Raw genomic sequence first — 21,664 nt, forward strand, 5'->3', positions numbered from 1 at the left:
AGATAAATTTTGCCATCTGATGGTTGTTTTAGTTATCAACATTATAACTATTTAGAACAGGGTTGTCAATTAAAGAAGAGGCCAGGCTATTGTCACATTGAAATAACTTATAAAACCTCAAGGAGATTACATAAAACACCCTTAAGAAACCCTCACAAAGTAATTTTTAAGACCAATTAACTTTAGTATGTGCTATTTGAGATTGCCATAACTAGTTTTATATATCTAAAACATAAAGCTTATCTTTTTTGAGCTCAATTAGAAATTCCACATTCACTGGGTAATCTGCAATTATATATGTAAATATTCCTCTTTTAAAACTAATGACAAACTTTTCAAAACTGATTCATTAAAAAAAGCAGATGTATTATATTACTTCTCTTGCACAAATAAATAAATATAAAAAGGGCAATTATAGATTAAAAAGGGACATAAATATAATGAATTACAAGATTTCAATTTAAGAAATATTAGTAATTCAAATAAATAAAACTTTAACCAACACTTTAAAATAATAAAAACTTTGGTTTACCTGATTTCTAAATTCTACAAAAGCTCAAAGCACAAAAAAGTGTTTATAAAAACAAGTATAAGCAAAATAATAAAAAATGCTCAAAAAATGTTTTTACAACAATTGTAGAATAGATAAAAAATATTCTGGATGATAAGTTATAAATTTCAATGCAAGGTGAAAATTCCAACAATGATAATTTGAATATATAAACTTAAATCAGTTTTATTTTGTAAGCTTGTATTTCCATTGGAGGAATGTTTATTTCTTTTTTGATATCTATTGTTTTATGAGAATGCATTAAACTCAATGATGTTTCTTCTAAATGCACTATTTTAAGTGGAGCAAAGATTTCTTCATAAGTTACCTAAAAAAAATAATTATTATTATGATTTGAGAACTTTGGAGAACTTAATACTTTATAATACTTAAATACTATAGAGTATATTCTTTAAAAGTGTACATAACCTAGTACCAGAATATATCCCTTAGAAATGTACATAACTTAATACCAGAATATATCCCTAAGAAGTGTAGATAACTTAGTACTAAAATTTTTAATAATATTTGTAAGAAGTACTTTATAAAATAATACAGAAAGCTTACTCCACTAGTTGAACAAACATTTTTAAATGCACAGTCATAACCAATTCGATGAAAGAACAGTGCTGAAGTATCACTTGGAGCTGATCTAATGTTATCCTGTAACATCTTGAAATTAACTAAATGTAAATCACATGGCAATGGTAGTTTCAGACCAGAAATGCCAGAATTAAACTGCTCAGTAGGAACAGTTGCAGCAATAAGAAAATCATATATTGGATATTGCAATTGATGAGATAGAGCCATGCTTAGCATTGATGGATAAGCAGTAGGTGAAGGTTTTCCCTGAAAATATAAAGTTTACCATTATTTTAATGAAAGTACCAGAATACACTACTTCCTAGCATTATTATAAATTGTAGAACTTATATAGTTATAGATATTGTCTTAGAACTGTTAAAACAGAATATTACTAATAAAAGCACTTCTTGAATTAACCTAAACAAGAAGTCATTTAAACAATTACCAAGAAGCTAAACATTTGACAAAACATTATAACTTACTTCAGAAGGAGTGGTATCAAAATCTTCTAGAATTAACCTAAAGGCTGACAGTGTCACCCGGTTGTCCATAACACCCTGTCCTAATCCACGGTTATCATCTTGATTTAATTTCCTGTCTAATACAACTTCAATAAAACCTAAATGGAAAATGGAATTTTATTAAGAAATATAGTATCAAACACTCCTGTAATGAGTTCTAGTGAGAAATCAAAATTTAAAGTGTCGGTGACATACTTATGTAATTGTAAATATATTTAAGAAGCATTCTTAATATAACAAAATTATAAATGCATGTACTGCGTAATTGTAAAAAAGTTTCACTAAATACTTCACTAAATAAACTTCCTTGTTGCACTAAAAAAAGTTGTAAACTCCTACTTATTAAACTATAATGCAATACCTTGTTCGAGACTGGCAACACCATTAGCTTGTTGTGTTTGCAGTGAAATTCTAGACTTTTGATCTTGTAAAAACACCATCGCTGGGGCAGGATAGAAATTTGCTTGTAGAGGTAACTTTGCCAATGTTTTACGCCTTTGCATCTAAATTAAAATTAGTTTCTAAATACATTATTCAGAGCAATTCAAGATTTATTCTAAATATTGCACCTGGCTTTTTCAAGATTTCATAAAATCATTCTAATCAGATACTTCAATCATAAAATTATTTGCTCACTCATTTAAATATAAAAATGCAATTGTTTACAAAAACCTTTTCATGAAAAGAACCATTAACTACTTTTTAAAATTACATTGTTAAAAAGAGAACAGAATCTTTACAAAAGATAGGGCAAAAAAGGCAAAAAACTTTTACATACAGACTACTAAGCATGCAAAATAAAACTTCAATTTTGTGTAAAAAGTAAATAAGTAATAAACAATATATCATAATATATATTCATATTAATTTCAATTACCTGAAAACCATTAAGATCAGTGAAAAACTCTCTATCTTTATTTTGCAATCCACTTTCTATTCTCATAACTAATTCATAATTATTTGTTTGCCTGATATCAAGTACATTGCGAATATCTAAAGATCGTGCTTCTAAGGTGTCTGAGTGATAAATTCGAACTTTATGTGTCACATATTGTAAACGAGTCATTACTTCTGTGTATATAGGACCAGATGTAACTGTGATAGGTGGATTGTTTTCAACAATTGACTAAACAAATTACAAAATGTAGTTTAAGCTTTGATTTTATAAAGTTTTATGCAGCACCAAAAAATTTAATACATAAACTTTTATACAGCACAAACTTTAATACATAAATTACAAATACTTAGCACAACTTAATTTAACTAACATATCTAATATTACAAAGAATCTTTTTCTAACTGAAACAGCTACACTAATAGTAGCAAGGTGTTCATATAAGTAGTAATAGCAAGGTGTTCATATAAATTTCCACTTAAACATGATTTCATTTTTAAAAAGACATACCACTGCTTCACCACTGGGTAAAAAGAGGTATGCTCCACTTCTATCCATGTTAGCAACTGTTCCATATGACATAAACACTATCTGCATCTTCTTAAGAACTATTCCATCTGTGGACAGATCAGAGAGCAATCCAGTGTCCACATCAAAAACAGCTTTTAAGTAGTTATTTTTCACATGAATCTCATTTACATTTCCAACTGCTACTTTAAACTTCTCACTAAAGTAGAGAAGCATGAACATAGAACAATAATCCCCAATTACAAAATCTTTTTTTTTTTTAATTTAACTCAAACTCATGTGGGTGATACAAATAAATTGAGCCTTTTTAAAGCCAAATTCAGTGATTATTGAGAGTGTTAATGAAACAATATTGTAACAATATTGTAACAATATTGTAAAACAGTTAAAGTATTTTTGTAAAATAAAACTAAAGCTACAAAAGAAAAAAGCTGAATAAAGGCAGAGTAGAAATAAAACTGTAGCAGGGCTTACAATCAATTATCATTCTATATTTAAATAATAATTTAACATTTTAAGATAATGGATTATCATTTAAATATCATACAAATCCTAATATCTTAATGTTAAGATTAAAATAATATCTTAATATTGTATTATATTTGATTGGTAATCGAAGGTTATTTTGATCCATGCAACATAAGAGTAAATTCTGAATTAAATATTAGAAATTAATTCCTATAAAATTTTATAAATGAGACAAAATTTGCACTTAACATTTATTACAACTAATTAGAAACCATCATTTTTTTCTAAGATAAAAAAATGTAATTACCAATTTGTTTTCAATTATTGAGCATTTTTTAACTTTCTATTTTACAAAATCAAAGAAATAATTTAACTTGCTTGTAAGTTGGCTGTTGAATATTGTAAGTTGTTGTAAGAGACAAATATTGAGCACTTGAAATATCAACTTTACGAGAAATAAGGTATTTTGATAAACCAAGTGGTGGAATAACAGCAACAAATGATAATTCAAACTTTGAGCTATGGGCAGAGTGACTGTCCTTCCAAAGAAGACTGACCTGGTAAGGGATAACTACACCTGTGGGGCTCTTAACCTATGAAAAAGAAACTTTATGATTTCTGATTGATCCAAACTCAGATAAAACTAGAGCTAATACTCTTATGACTGACAAATTTATTACACAGCAGCTCATAATTTCAGATTTGCCTAATTTAATAAAAACAGAAACAGAAAAAAAAAACAGAATGTTGTAAATTGAACAGAGATAAGAAAAAAATTATACTTCAACAAATGGTTCAGAAACATGCAAGAAAACAGTCTGTTTCCGCTCTTGTGCAAGTGAATTATAAAAAACAACTGGTGTAGGTTTGTCAGATACAATAATAAGATTTTTGATAGGCAATGCATCAAATCCCATTCGAGTTTCACCAAACAAAAAAATTGAGGTACCATCAACTGAATTAAAATACTGATCTTTGTTGTGTGTCATTAAAAAATTAGCTGATGATTGCATAACTTTGATGCTTGATTTAATTGCAGTAAACATTCTCTCACCAAAATCATTTACCACTGGATTTTTTGAAGTACCAGTAATTCCATCATGGTGCTGGAATAGTGCAAGAGCTTTTCTGGCAGATATAAGATCAGAATATAATGCCTCTTCCAGAAAATTTCCCGCTTTTTTATTGTAACTTTGTGCTAATGAATAAATTATTTCAGCAGCCCTGTGTTTAAAGATTTAAAATTTCAACTTACTTAAAAAAAAACAAAAAAAACACCAAAAAACAAAAAATTAACAAGAGCTTTTACAAAGAAAAAGATCTATTTTTATTTAATACACATTAAAGCTTTATAAAAAAAGATTGCCTACAAATATTAATTCAGTACTGTCAATACAAACTATTAGCTCACCTCAGGTGTCCTGTTAACTCACGATCCATGTGCTTAAAAAAAGATCTAGATGTAAAATAACCACTCCAGTAGTGATCATCACGATCAGCATAAGTGAAAAAATCTCCACCTAGAGTTTTAAAACTAGGTGGTTTGTCACCAGGTTTAACTCCTTCTCGATCTGCTACTGCTTGAAAATAATCTTTTAAAGTACCAAACCGAATTTCTGCTTTTAATTCTGGATGGGAATTCACATATTCAATAATTTTTTCATAATTTGTGTATTGAGCTAAAACTTCAAACACTTTGTCATATCGAAAGTCATCTCCTAATGGAGCTAACACTACATTTGATCTGTAAAGCTGTGCTTTTTTACGATACTGATCTAAAAGCGTTTCTGACCGCTCTTTTACATTATCATCTTGAATTTCTTTGGGTGATATATGCCAAGGGCAGTACGTGCCTCCACCAGGAAGTCTCTTAAAATCAAACTGGCAACAAATTTTAGGGTCAGGCCCGCAAGTATGAGGGACATCATAACTGTAAAATGGCATAACATGTGTGAAAATATCAGTTGTTGAACCATGGTCTAATAAAGTAATATTATGAAAGTAGTGAGTACTTAAATTTTTTGCAGAAAGAGATTTTTACATTTTTTTTAAATTTTGTTATTTTTTACAAATTTAACTTAAAAATGAAAATCTTACCCCAATTTTGCCTCCACATAAACTCTAAATCCTTGTTTTCTGCAAGATACTTTTTAATTCTATAGTGGACTCTTTGAATAAGCATAGCTTCAAACCCCATTCGCTTTAAAAGATATGCCATAGTAGGAGAATAGCCAAAGGGATCAATAGCCCAACCATTCTTTGGTTTAACTCCTAGAAATGATAAAACAAAGAAATTAAAAAAAGTATTAGAAATAGTTTTTAATTTTACATGATTCATTTAAGAAATGCTTTTTTCTTACTTTCAATATTACTTTTTACTCAGAACAGTTGAGCTTTTCAGGGTACAAAGCAAAATAAAGTTTGTAAAAAAAAATATAGTACATTGCCTTCTATTTTGATTATTGACACAACAATATGACAAAAAAGTTACAGAAAGAAAAAATACATCATTACTTTCAACTCCAAAACTTAAGGAACTTTTAAAACTTTATCATTAAAAGAATATTAGATCAGTAATTGATGGCATACCAATTGTTCATATTAACCTTAGTACATCTATGAGCCATAGACTCAATAAGTTTGAACATGTTTTATATGTGACTAGGCAGTTTGAAGTTCCTGATAGAATTTCTCTAAACCTACCATGCAAAAGTACTTTATCATCAAGTTGTTTCCATAAACTCAACAGAATTTAGGTCAGGAGATTGCGCAGGCCACTGCATAACAGTGATTTTATTTGTATCAAACCATGATTTAATGAGTTTTGATATGTTTCGAATAACTGTTTTGTTGGAACATTCACTATAGAGGCATATTTTCATCTACAAAATGTAACATTTGATTGTCCAGATTTAAATTTTATATTTGTCTGTTACACCTTCTATGAAAAAAAGTGATCTCAATTCAGAAAATCCTAAAAAGCACCCCCAAACCAAATCAAAAGCCTTTGACACTCCCATGTTTGACAGCTCCAATAGTGTACACTTATTTTAATCATTTGCCAACTGGTCTTCTCACATTTTGTTTACCATGTTTGACAGTTCCACTTGTTTTAATCATTTGCCAACTGGTCTTCTCAACCTTTCAGTTTAAACTTTGACTCATCTGATTATAATATTTATCTCTAAAAGTGCTTTTGGGATGTTTTCCAGCATGAATGGTTTTTTGCTGCATGATAACTATAAAAGCCTGCATCATCCAAACATTCCTGTAAAGAGTTTTTTGAAAAATGGAAAAAATGTGAATACCACATTTATTAGCAAATTATCTAATAAAGGCTTTTAAGTTAAAACTGTTTCCTGGAAAAGCATTTTATTTTAGAGTTCTCTTAGTTTTAAAGGACTGTAAATTTCTGGAAAGAAGACCCTGTGTCTAAAGCAAGATATCTGTAGCTTAGTTTAAAATTATACACAAGCATACTATACTTGTAATGAAGTAGCCTTTGGCAGCTCTCTCTTTTTGTTAAGCTTTTGTTAAGTTTTTGTTAATAAATTTTATATATAAACTGATGCCAAATGTTTTTAAAAATTTTGGCTATAGACTTAAAAATTTTGATTTAGAACCCTTCTTTGCTGAGTTAAGAGATTATTTCTTCCATAAGTTCAGTTTCTTCAGAAGGAGAACAAATTAATGTACTCTTTAAAATAAAACAATATCTTTTTTTTTTTTGCTCTTTCTTAACTCTCCCTATCCTGCTGTGATTTAATAACTCTCATTGTTTCTTCTTCTGTTATCAAATATTGATGTGATTATGCAAATAAATTGAAACATTACTTGTCACTAGTAAAGCACAGTTAAAATACTATATCCTATGGAAGAATAAAATACTTTTAAACTTTAAAATCCATTTTTCACAAGATGCTAAATGTGACATGTCTGTTCTTTTCCTCTGTGATCTTCATTTATGATAAATTAAATTGATATGTATGATATGTAAGATATGTATGATATGTAAGATATGATAAATAATAGCTGACAATTGATACCTGAAATAAAAAAAAAACCCACCAACATGTTTTTCCATCCATTGGTGGCCTTCAACCATTTGGTCAATTATATTAAAATAGTGAGAATTAGCTTCATCATTCATTACCCAACCACCAGTGACTATCTCAAGTTGACCATTACGGACTTGCCTAAAATATTAACTAAAAATTAAGTTGCATATATACCATTTATTTTTTGCATTATTTTGTTATAGTGTACAAAATTGCAGTGTACAAAGCTGCAGTGTACAAAGGTGAGTAGTAATTACACTATTATTGAAAAAAATGGTCTAAATACTCTTGGAAAAGTTGTTTTTTAGCAGGAGATGCTTGATCCCACCACAATGCAGCATAAGAGGTTTCAGCCCATATAAACTTTCGTTTTACATCTTTTGCAAGTGCATCAACTACATTTGATATTATTTTGACAGTTTGGTCATGAAAGTATTCATCAATTGTTTTTAACCATCCTAACAAAATAAACACATCTAGAATAAAGTATAATGTTATTTATAACTTAAAGATACAATTCTTTATTAAAATACCTTATATAATAAAGAACATATAAAGATTTTCTTGGCTCAATCAAGATATTTTACTTTCAAGAAATATCTAATTGGTTTATATAACTAAGTTATATTATATTAAGTTAAACTTAATATAGCTAAAGCTTAGCTTTCTTTTAAAAAAAAATTCTAAAATTATATTTTAAATTACGGTTTAAAAATTGTGCTTTAAAATATCAAAAATGCTTGCTTTTAAATATAGTTATTTATAAAAAATATTTGTTTGCTTAAAAATATATCTTTTGAATGTTTAGTTTTAAAATTAGGCTTGCTATTATATCTTTAATTTTTTTTATTTTTATTTGCATTCAATTAATGATTTCAATTATTTTGCAGTAACAAAATAAAAAACTTACATACAAAGTACTTAACAATATTTTTTTAAATCTTAAACTGAACTGCATTAGATAAACTTAAGTTTTAATTTAAAAATCAGGTCATTGTTAACAATTGATAGCTTAACGTCTTTTAAGATTTCTTCTAAATTTTATGGATAAATGTTATGGACATGTTTTGATATTTTAGTAATAAAAGAAGACAATAATAATGAACTGTAAGTACCAGGATCATTATGTGAATGCGGCATGACAAATACCAACAACTTTTGTTTATCAAAAGCATCATTTCTATACTCAACATCCCAGCCCTGCTTCCATACACCACCATTGATATTATCAAAAGGTACTTCATCATAAACATCTAACATCTAAAGAAGATATACAACAAAAATGTTTAAAGTTAAATACAGGTACTTTGCTGCTTTAAACAATGATTTTGAAAACTCGTAACTAACCGGTATGCACAAAGGAAGTTTAGGATTTAATAGAGCAATAGTAAAACAATTTTGCAATTGGAATACAGATAAAAACGAAATTATATTACATCTTAAATATTTTAAAGGGAAAAGTAACAGAAGGCTTTGCCTGGTCATCAACTGCAAAAAGACAACTCAATCAGAATTAAGAAAAATTCTTACTTTGATGTCTACTGTTACACCAGAGGATGCACTGCTAAATAAACACATTGAATTTTGTGAGTTTTTGCTTTTGCTTTTTGCAATTTCCTGAAGATTGGACTTTATATAACTTCCATTTGCTATAAAAGAATATCAAAAAACACTATAAAAGAAGAAAAGTTTATGTCATTTGTAATGATACTGAGAAAACTGCATAAAGCAACACATTACAATATTGAATATGACAGGGGTAAGACAATAGAGACATTCTCTTATAGCTTTAAGATTTTAAAGTTAGACTACCCCTGCATTTTGATTGTGTATAATTTTTTTTTCTTTTTAAGATTTTCCATTTAATAGGCTGTTTTTTCACTAAAACCTTGACTCTCAGAACAAAATATATTAGATCATGTAATTAGGTAGGATGAATAGCTTAAAAAATTGAAAAATGTTTCAGATTTCAAACAAACAAAAAAAGTAGAAAACCTACTTTTATTAACTGTAATTAACTTGGATGCATCGTCAGGGATCTTATCAATTTTAATGTTAATAGTTTCAATAGCTCTGCTAGAAAAGTCTAAAATGTCACCGAGCTCATTAACTTTCTTTTGAAGATCTTGAATACTCTGCTGGACATTATCAGCCTAAAAAAAAAATGGGTAAAAATGGGACTCAGTTTTTAAATAAACAAAAAAAAAACAAAAAAAAACTAGAGATTTCAGAAATAAAGTTGTATAAAAATCTGTGTGTTTGAACACATTGAATACTCCAACAGCTGACTGACATAGATGTTTTTAAAAACGCTGCTGATTCAAGAGAATCTTACAAACTCAACTATTAGTAGATTGATAGAGAAACATCAATATATTGATAAAACTGAAAGGTCTGTTGGATCAGGGAGAAAGTGTAAAACTTTTAAAAGATCACTACATTTTTAATGCTGTGAAAAAAGATTTTCAAAACACTTGCCATAAAATAAAATTAAACTTAGATTAAAAAATCAAATACTTCAAAAAAGAAAGATATCTCATTTAATAAAATCACCAGGTTAATTTATCATTTACAAGCAAATAAAAAACCACTTTGTTAAAGTAAATGCACAAAAGATTGCAAAAATTAATCATATTGAAATGGTTTTTTGTTATCTATATAATATGTAATACACAATATATATGCATATAAGATATATATCCATAAATATGCATGTACATACATACATACATACATACATACATACATACATACATACATACATACATACATACATACATACATACATACATACATACATACATACATACATACATACATACATACATACATACATACATACATACATACATACATACATATGATTGTATGTACACATACAAGACACACACACATTAATGTGTAAGGGGGTGGTGGGGTTTGGAGAAGGGAAAGGGAGGAAGGAGGAACTATGGAGAAAAGTAATAGGATTCATACCTCTTGCTGAAACCCATCATTTGTCAGGTTTGAACTAAACTGATCCAAAAACAAATACATGCACATAACAATGAAAAAAAAAGAGCTGCTGCAGAGCAATGCAGTCAATTTCTTCATTTCAAAATTAACTTCTTTAAAATAAATAGTATAGTACTGCTAAAAAAGAATGTAAACAAAATTATGTATGTATATATATATATATATATATATATATATATATATATATATATATATATATATATATATATATATATATATATATATATATATATATATATATATATATATATAACATAAAAATATCCAATATAGAAACACATTCCAGGACTGTAAGTCAGACATATGCATAATGGATGCAACTGCTGTTTAGTCAAATATGCGGACGTTATCGGAAGTATTACATGGACTTAAGTCTAATTTTTTTTTTTTTTTTTGAGATAGAGAGGGAGGGAGAGAGAGAGAGAGAGAGAGAGAGAGAGAGAGAGAGAGAGAGAGAGAGAGAGAGAGAGAGAGAGAGAGAGAGAGAGAGAGAGAGAGAGAGAGAGAGAGAATATTAGAAGTATGTAGCAAGTCATACATAAAATTATACCCTACTCAATTAAACACCTAAAATCATGCTGGCCCAAAATCTCCCTTCACCCTCCATAGTAACTCTAATTTTAGTTTTAAAGAAATCATGGATTTTTAACTTTTACAATAAAAGTCTGATTGCTTAATTTAAAAGTTAAGAAAGTATTTTTTTATTAATTTACTTCTCAGGTCCGACCTCTCCCAGCAACATCCCTGGTTATATCGCCCGTTTTTGGAAGACAGTTTTAAGCGCCTTTTGACTTGTGGTCCTTTAATGTAGTTATAAAATTATGTATGTATGTATGTATGTATGTATGTATGTATGTATGTATGTATGTATGTATGTATGTATGTATGTATGTATGTATGTATGTATGTATGTATGTATGTATGTATGTATGTATGTATGTATGTATGTATGTATGTATGTATGTATGTATGTATGTATGTATGTATGTATGTATGTATGTATGTATGTATCTATATATATATATATATATATATATATATATATATATATATATATATATATATATATATATATATATATATATATATATATATATATATATATATATATATATTTTTGCACAATAATATCTTAATTATATATAAATTCGATTATTAAAAAATTTTTAAAATCAGCCTTTAATTGGCTAAAAAAAACTAATGCAAAAAAACTAAATTTTATTTTTGGAAATATATATATCCAAAATAGTTAATGTTTGTATTTAAATTTACCATTTTGATAAGGTAGAAGAAAAAAATTCTTTGGATTATTATTACTTTAAATTAATACAGTTGCAAAAAATTATATTTAAACCGAGAATGTGCGGCTTTCTCTCATCAGTATATCAATTTTTATCAGTATCTTCGCAGTTTTTTTTCCACGAAGTAATGCATGCTGTGAAGGCATACAGCATTAGCTTAATATTCTTTTTATAACAGTAGTGAAGCATACTACTATGACAAACAAGCAAAGTGAATTTTGATCGCGCCATTTTGTAGAGAGGTGCACCCGTTATCATCGTCTAGGTACGTGTGCAAAAATTTCAAACCATTTATTTATTCAAGTTTTATATATTGTTCGAAAGAGCTCTGAATTTGTAATAAAATGGTGAAAACTTTATGAAAAAAGAATTATTACAAAAAAAGTTATGCTCATTTAAGTAACATTATTTTTATGAAGTATTGCTTAAGAAAAATGCAACTTTCGTATAAAACTCGCGTTCGGCTAACGGCAGCTTTGTAATAGAATCATTGTTAATTTGCGCATGATTTTGCATAGTGAAATGTGCAAAACGATTAAAAAACGTAACAAAAAAGTTTCGAATTAAAGAAACAAGTATTTTTAATGATTAAAACGTAATAATAAAATTTATTATAAAATTTTATAAAACATGCATAAAAAAATATCGCGTTTTTTTGCAATATTATAAATATATATATATATATATATATATATATATATATATATATATATATATATATATATATATATATATATATATATATATATATATTATGGAGGTGATCTTTAAATACATTAAAAGCCTCAGCGTTTTCGCCTTATTTTTATCATTACTAATGAATTTCAATGAAAGATAAATGTATAAATAACAGTTCTAATAAAATATATCATTATAATGAATAAAAAAAACAAATTTACTGAATTCTCTATGTAACGGAAGTGGAAATACATACCTCCACTGCGTGGAACAATAGGGTATGTGGTCATGAATATTTTTTGATGAAATTTGGCAGGGACATAGAAAATAGATCTATACAGTTGCCTGTAAAATTTTAAATATGTACCAGTATGCCTTCAATATTAATGCACCTCCGGAACAGAAACGAAATTTTAAAACCGACTGAAAATCACTGGTAACTGTAAAAAAAACAACAGAATTTATAACAAAAAGTAACAGTAACAATAGCAGAAACAGTTTTATAAAGTGTAACAGTCACAGTAACGCTAAAAGAGGTGGAAATGGTACCTTCACTGGGTCGAAAAATACAGTATGTGGTCATGAATATTTTTTAATGAAATTTAGCAGGCACATAGAAAATAGATCTATACAGTTGACTGGAAAATTTCAAATATGTACCAACATGCCTTCAATATCAATGCAGTGCCAGAACAGAAACACAATTTTAAATAGCAATAAAAAAAACTGAAAAATTTATTACACGTAAAAAAAAACCATAATTTATTCAACATAAAACATTCTACTTTTTTAATAAAGTCTAAGCTAATACAAAATTCTAAAAAAAAAAAGACAAATAAATACATCATTACCACACCGACTTCGAGCACGCTGTGAAAAAAAAGGTCACAGTTTTTGTCTTTAAAATCGGTGCCGTAAAAACCCAGATACGCACGTACCTACATCGTCCAACGTTATTTTTCACTGATCTCAAATTGTAACTGGATAGCGTATTCAATTGTCTTTTTCAAAAAAATTTGAAGCCAAAATTGGCCTCCCAAGATGGCGGCGATCGGAGCTCTTGGCGGTGATCGATGTACATTTTATATGGAATTTTACAGAAATATGAAAAAAAAATAAATAGAGTTTTGAAAGAAAAACTAGACTATGAAATAAAGTTTTTAAAATTTTAAAGAAATGAAATGATTTCTAAAAAAATCAGACAATTAAAGTAATTATTTAGATACTAAGGTATAAAATATTCAATATACTTTTTAAGTGCAATTTACGATTAAATAATATTTAGGCACAATCTATGTACCTTTTAGTTCTTAGTTACCCAATACAGTGTGCTAGAAGGTCGATAACATGACTGTATGGTAAGCGGCAGTGCTGTCTACTTACAATTTTGACAAATTATATATTTTTAATTTTTGTAGCAAGATACCAGATATGTACATGCTGCATGAACTATTAGCTGAGTGCTGTGAGTATACACAACTCAGGGGTTCCTTCTAGGATTATTTAATACATATATGTAATTAATGGGTATAGTATTTAATAGAAATGTTAAATACAAAATATTATTTTTTAATGTATGTTATTTTACTTATATTATTCTTTGTAATATTCCAGCTCTCAACGATTGAGTCAAATGTTTTTGATTTGTTATTCAAAACGAATTATTAAGGGAATTTTTTGATAACATATATTTTCTATGTTATCAAACATTATCAACATTATGTATTTTATCAAGAAATGTATGATACGTAAATTTACAATAAACCATCTGCATTAAATGTTGGAATGTAATAGTACTTTCTTATCATTTCGAACAAACCAGTTTTTTAAAATTAAAAGGCAGATGAATTTTAATTAAACCAACCAAAAGTATTGCTATCATATGCCAAGAAAGTGAAAGATGTTTCCAAAGGTTGCTTGCCTCAACAAATGGTAACCTTCCAAATGAAATAGGAATTCAAATGCCATTTCTAGTGCTATTTTGAGATCAGTTAATTACTCGAAAATATTTAATGAACAAACTTCTCATATGTTCCCAGTGAAAAAGCGCACATGGAATACGCGTGGATTTTTCCATGTGTAACGCATCTGAGGATTATTATTTTGTCTCATGTGGGTTTCGTATGGTAAATCCCACATGGGTTTTATATGTTAAATCCTACATGGGATATAGGTGGAAAATACTACATGTTATAGATCTTAAATGCCACAAATATTTTAATCCAAATGGTATAAAAGTAGTCAATACCCGATAAATGAAAGTCCGAATGCTTCTATGATAATTTTTAAAAATCCTTTAACTTATAATTAATCATCAAAGCTTTCGAAAACACTCACACACACAGATATATATATATATATATATATATATATATATATATATATATATATATATATATATATATATATATATATATAGGGCGTCCCAGCCGCCCCACAAAACTTAATATTTGATCTTGGATAGCTGTTCAAGTTTTTGGTAAGGGGTTTGGGCCTAAAAACATTGACTATTAATTTTTTTCTGCAATCTGATAACATATGAGTTAGCACAAGCGACATAAAGTTTGATACTGTGAAAAATACACATTTTTCGTAATAATATCTTATGAATGTTTATTTTATCTTTGTTTAGTATTGTTATTTAACTAACTTTGATTATTTTTCAGATTACTAATGATTAATATATAATATAAATGTATCATAATGGAAACTAGACATAATGATCGATATATAAAAATGATATTAGGGACCACTCCTGGTATCAACGACAAGGAAATCAAGGGACATGAACTACCAACAAAGAAGCAAGTAATTCTTTGCCTGCTTGCAAACCTTAAGGGTTTAAATTTTAATGATGCATGATCTCTTACAATTGATAATGTCCTGAAGCATTATTTGAAGTCAAATATCCCTCCATTAAGTGGAAGAAACAACATTGGCAAAATAATTAAAGAAGAATATAATGAATTTATGAAGTTAATGAAATACAATGAAAATCGAAGACATTTGGATAACCCAGGAATCAAGAAATTTATGTCAACATTAGATGCTACCATGAAACTTTATAAGAAATCTGTTCTCCAAGATATGGAAGTTCAAAAACGACATAAAACAACAAAGGAAAAAGAATCCATCGATGCAGACATTGCTTTCATGCAAAGCATGATAACTGATAGGAAAGCATCTTATTCAGGAATTGACAAAGCCCATTCAAAAGTTGTTGAGAAAAGGCAGAAAAGAACCTATGATAAAGCTTTTCCCAAAAGAGACCATTCGATAATGTTCAAAGAAACTGATGAGTTTGAGTTAACCAGTAGTTCTTGTGATGAATCGGTTGAGGGGACTGCTGGACCCAGCTCGGCCTGCTCTGAAATTGAACGGCGACACAAAAGGCAAATTAAATCTGGTGAACACATATTTGTCCCACATGATATTCTCAAGATTCAAATGTTATTGCCTGGAGTGTGAGGAATAACATTAGTAATACTAAGATGAATTCATTCGTACATTTGATGATATCTGTCTGCGGAGGAGATGTTTCAAAAATAAATCTAAGTTCCAGTTCAGCCCATCGATATCGAACATCAGTAATGCCCCATATCAGCCAACAAATAAAAGACAAATGGAATCCATCTCCAAAAATGGTGGTACATTGGACGGAAAACTAATGGCTTCCCTGGACTACAAAGACACCGATGATCGTCTACCTGTTTTAGTATCGGAAGTAAATGGAACTAAACTTCTTGGTGTGCCAGCCCTTCCAAGTTCAACCACAAAAGCTGATCTGAAACATGGTAACGTTGTCTCTGTTGCAACAAAAAATCTGCTTGTAGATTGGAAATGCGACAAAAACATCATATGTATGGTCTTCGACACAACATCCTCAAATACAGGTTAGGCTTTAACATAGCAATTATTTATTAAATTTTGTGAAATGTTAACAATCTATTAAATTTCAAATCAACAAATCAATTTTGCACAAACTCTAGGATTACAAATATTGTGGAGGTTTTAGTAATGGACTAATTGTAAGGCTATTAGGTATAATTTTATTAAAGAATTAATTCACTCTTTACATCACAGGACAGCATACTGCAGCATGTGTCTGCCTGCAGAAAGAACTAGACCGCCCTTTGTTGTGGTTTGCATGCCGCAGGCATGTAGGAGAAGTCATGTTTAGCGACTGTTGGGATTCATTAAATATAGAGGCTTCATCTGGTCCAAACATTCAACTTTTTAAAAGGTAAGCCTAATGCTTTAACAACATCATTGTAAAAAAAGATTTTTTTAATTGAATAAATAGACTTGCTTTAATTAGTGATAACGATTATAAATTGTTGCAGATTCAAAAGCCACTAGTTACAACTTCCACCAGTTAATAAAGCAAACTTTTACTATCCTGAACTTCCTAGAGCAACTGAAAAGGAACAAGAAAGCTTAACAAATTGCTTCCGTCAATTCCTAGCATTAGATTTCACTCGAGGGGATTACCAAGAACTTATTGAACTCAGCCTGTTATTAGTTACAAAAGGATCCGAACCTGAGAAGTTTCGCATGAAGCACCCTGGAGCTTTGCACAAAGCAAGATGGATGGTAAAACTTCTGTACACTATGAAAATAGTATTATTGTCCGGAAAGATAATTGAGCAGTTTCCCAATTCAGAAGTTGCAACCCAAAATCAAAATCAAATCAAGAAATTAGAACGTTTCTGTGTTTTTGCTGTAAGTGTCTACGTGCATTGGTGGATTAATTGCCCACTTGCAGCTGATGCCCCAGTCAACGATTTGATTTTAGTCAAGAAACTGAAACAGTTTGCATACCATGATTCTATAATTGATGGCAAGGGAATAAAAGCTCTTAGCAGACATAGTTGGTATATGAATGAAGAGCTTGTTCCATTGGCTCTTTTCTCACAAATGGTATCTGAGAAAGACAAAGAGAGTATGAGGCCTGGCTCCTCCAATTTAAAAGTGCTAGAAGTACTACAGACCGTGTTGGAGCATCCTTCGGAAAGCCTAACCTTACACCAATTTCAGAGGAGATTAAGTCACTGAGTGATTTGATTGGCCCTGGATCAATGAGGTTTTTCCATATTGTGAATGCTCCCTATGAGTTTCTTCAAACACCCGCCAATGAATGGACAAAACTGGACGACTTTCTTGAACTGAAGACAATTGTTCAAAGTCTTCAAGTAGTCAACGAAGCTGCTGAAAGAGGAGTAAAGCTATGTCATGATTTCTTGGGTGTAACAATGGACGAAGAAAGGTTTCAAGATGTACTCCAAGTAGTGGAAAGTTAGCGAAAAAAAGTTCCAGATCAGCGGAAACTATCATCTTGTTCTCAAGTCGCAGTTCCTAGCACTGGATGATGATTGATGATTAAATAGATAAATGAGGTTTAGATTTTTATAATAAACAATGAACATTGTACATGATATTACATCATTCAATGGAAAATATTGCGTTTTTCATCCTTTAATTTGTATTTTAGTCTAAAAAGATGAAAATTCAATAATATAACGTAATATTCAATTTGATTGTGCTGGCTAAATTTTTTGAAAATCATAAAAACACTTATATTTCAGGTGTATATATGATGAAACACAGTTGCAAAATTTTGAACAGCGATTTTGCAAAAAGTTGGGGCGGCTGGGACGCCCTAATATATATATATATATATATATATATATATATATATATATATATATATATATATATATATATATATATATATATATATATATATATATATGTATACATACATACATATGTAAAACATTAAAACGATAAATTTGATACAAAATTTCACTTTAAAACGAATACCATTAAGATTGTGATGATAATAGCATAAGGAAACTAATATTTATGCATTATTATCATTATATTATAAATAAATAGTTATTTAAGTAATTTTATAAAATAATTGATTTTATAAAATGAATTAAAAAAACTGTTTTTATTATATTTTAGTTTTTTAATTCATTTTACAAAATAAAAATATGGAAATAAATACAAATTATAAAAATCATGTAAGCATCATTTATTATTTCTAAATACTATATTAATGCTAGTCTACAAAGTTAAAATCAATTTAGAGCATCATTGCGAGTTCTTTTGCGATTCGCACGTCCACCTCTGTCTCTCGAATTTATAAAATAGGTGGTTAAAGCTTGCTCAATCGATAGGTTCTCAGCATTACAATGCTTTTTTCTTACACTTTCTAAAGAGAAATATGACAAAATGATTACTTTTTTTACCTAAATCATAGGGTCATCTATGCATAATGATGTCAGATGACCCGGTTTATTGAACACAATTCCCCTTTATCAAACTCAGTCAATTTTTTACCATCTCCCATTGAAAATGATGTCAGTTTTTGTTATCATATTTTGATGGTATATATGAATTTTTAATATAATATTAAAAATGCTTTTACAATCAATTTTTTTCTGGTTTAATTATACATTTATTCTCAAAAGTACTCAATTGAAGTAAAAAACAAGACATAAATTGTTCTTTCAGATAAACAAACTTATTGGGTTGGGGAATATATTCGTAGCGTTTTTATCAAAGACTTTTATTTAAGGGAAATCTTTACTTATAATAATAAATTAATCGATTATTTATTCGCCATCGCTGTTTACGACCTTCTCCCACCTCTCGACCAATTTGTCGATGCCTTTCCGCCAAAAATCGCCCGGTCTAGTATCGAAGAAGTTACTGACCCAGTTTTTAAGGTTCTCTTCATTATCGAAGGTAACGCCCCTCATATGGTTCGACAGAGATCGGAAAAGATGGTAATCTGTGGGTGCAAGATCCGGAGAATACGGCGGATGTTGAAGGACCTCCCATTCGAGCTCTTGGAGTGTGGCTTTGACGACTTGTGCAACATGGGGTCTGGCGTTGTCGTGAAGGAGTATGGTTTAGCCTTGTCGATGAGGTCTTTTCAGTTGAATAGCTTCATTTACGCGGCGTAGCTGAGCTATGTAGAGCTCCTTGGTGATCGTGACATTCCTATCGAGCATTTCCCAGTGCACCATGCCCTCCCAGTCCCACCAAACACATATCATGATCTTCTTTGGATGAAGGTCACGCTTGACTCTGGGCTTTGGCGTATCTCCTGGTGCCACCCATTCCTTCCTTTGCTTCATATTAATGTATAGACACCATTTCTCATCTCCCGTGACGATTCGATACAAAAAGCGCTGTTTATGACCACGTGTTGTTCGATGGCGGGCGAGATGTTGAGAAGCAATTTGAAGGCAATTTTCTTTGTTTACTTCGCTCAACTCGTGAGGTACACAGGCTCCCAATTTTTCAGCAAATCCCATTGAATGAAGATGGTTGAGAATCGTTTTATGATCACAGTTCATTTTTTCGGCCAATTTACGACTTGTTTGGTGACAGTCCTCCTTTAAAAGTGCTTTGAAACGCTCTTGGTCGAAGACAGAAGGTCTCCCGCTGCGAGGTGTGTCGTCGACGTCAAAATTGCCATTTTTAAACTTTGCAAACCATTTTCGTGCAGTGGACTCACCTATGACACCGTCTCCGTATACGTTGCAAATGTCCCGGGTTGCTTCAGCAGCCTTTTGGCCTCGATAAAAAGCGAAGAAAAGTAGGTGTCGAAAATTTTGTTTTTTACCTCCTGGATATTCCATTTTTAAGCCTTAAAAGTAACAAAAAATTAAATTATTCCAAAAGACGATAAGGACAATTTTGTAGAGCAGAAAGAGCTCTATCGAATGAATATTTACACTTTGTCAAACAGAAACAAATCGTTGTAAAATAAAATAAAATACAAAAACGCTACGAGTATATTCCCCAACCCAATATTTCTGAATTTAAATTGTTTTTCCGATGATCTTTTTTGTAGTTTTAATCAGCAAAAGCAGGAAGTTTTTATACCACATTGTTGATGTAAATACCTCGAAAACATGCGTATAGATAACATAAATTTAAATGTTGTACTTTTTTTTTTAATTCAATTTTTTAATTGACATTTTTTTCAACATCCCCTCCCCATTGTCAATTATTGTCAAACTTTTCAGCTCACACTGCCCTCTATCTACTGGCATCGATTATGGAGGTCTCCATAGCCTAAATATTAGATATATATATATTACTTTTACTTTATTTTCAACACCTTTTGATATGCAACGAAATCTTACAAAGCTTACAATAATTCAGTTAAGATTCAATCTGAGTTATTGAAACGTAATAAATTTAACATCAAAAGAAAAGTAAAGCTGTCATCATTTAAAATGTAAAGGGTGTTGTCAAAATATGTTGAAAATATAATTAAGTTACCTTTCACTAGATCCTCAATCAAATTCATGGCCATTTTGCCATTTTTGCCAGATCTGTTTGTCTCTTTTGCCATTTCAGATGTAAAAAGAGACGACATCATTCGACTTATAGATTTTTCTATAGTAGCAGCATTAGAGTAACTGAGCCATTGTACCTATATGTATATATGCATATATATATATATATATATATATATATATATATATATATATATATATATATATATATATATATATATATATATATATATATATATATATATATATATATATATATATATATATATATATATGTTTAATCAATTTTAAAATGTATTCTACAAAATAGAGTGCTCAATGTTTTTAAAAGAACAGAGCAATTATAAATTAGTAGAAAATCACTTAACAAATTTTTTTTCTCATTTAACACTGTGTTTCATCAATAAAGATTCATCAGAAATGATTTATTCTCTCTCTCTCTCTCTCTCTCTCTCTCTCTCTCTCTCTCTCTCTCTCTCTCTCTCTCTCTCTCTCTCTCTCTCTCTCTCTCTCTCTATATATATATATATATATATATATATATATATATATATATATATATATATATATATATATATATATATATATATATATATATATATATTGATTGGTTATGTATTATATCAAAATAATACAAAGCTCTTGTGCGTAAAAGAGTGCTCAATATTATAATAATAGAGCAATATATATATATATCTGTTATTTAAATGGAGAAAAACAACATTTTAATAGTACTTAAAG

At 29.3% G+C, this 21,664-nt stretch overlaps 1 protein-coding gene across 1 annotated transcript; it reads right to left on the reverse strand.

The window, feature by feature from the left end:
- Positions 1 to 453: 453 nt before the first annotated feature.
- Positions 454 to 10,749, reverse strand: LOC145202160 (alpha-mannosidase 2-like). Its single transcript, XM_090082488.1, has 16 exons — positions 10,582 to 10,749; positions 9,605 to 9,758; positions 9,136 to 9,254; positions 8,721 to 8,865; positions 7,892 to 8,063; positions 7,616 to 7,743; positions 5,645 to 5,818; positions 4,959 to 5,526; positions 4,330 to 4,771; positions 3,926 to 4,140; positions 3,062 to 3,278; positions 2,534 to 2,782; positions 2,018 to 2,159; positions 1,618 to 1,754; positions 1,118 to 1,399; positions 454 to 878 (listed from the first exon to the last, which is right to left on the reverse strand). Exons 1-16 carry the CDS (start codon positions 10,696 to 10,698, stop codon positions 726 to 728), a joined length of 3,414 nt encoding a protein of 1,137 aa, XP_089938614.1. The 5' UTR covers positions 10,699 to 10,749; the 3' UTR covers positions 454 to 725.
- Between the last annotated feature and the right edge of the window lie 10,915 nt (positions 10,750 to 21,664).

This window comes from Hydra viridissima, unplaced genomic scaffold (assembly GCF_058129835.1).
Source record: "Hydra viridissima isolate aposymbiotic clone 2 unplaced genomic scaffold, HvirCarnegie_v1 scaffold_3, whole genome shotgun sequence".
Taxonomy (NCBI): Eukaryota; Metazoa; Cnidaria; class Hydrozoa; order Anthoathecata; family Hydridae; genus Hydra; species Hydra viridissima.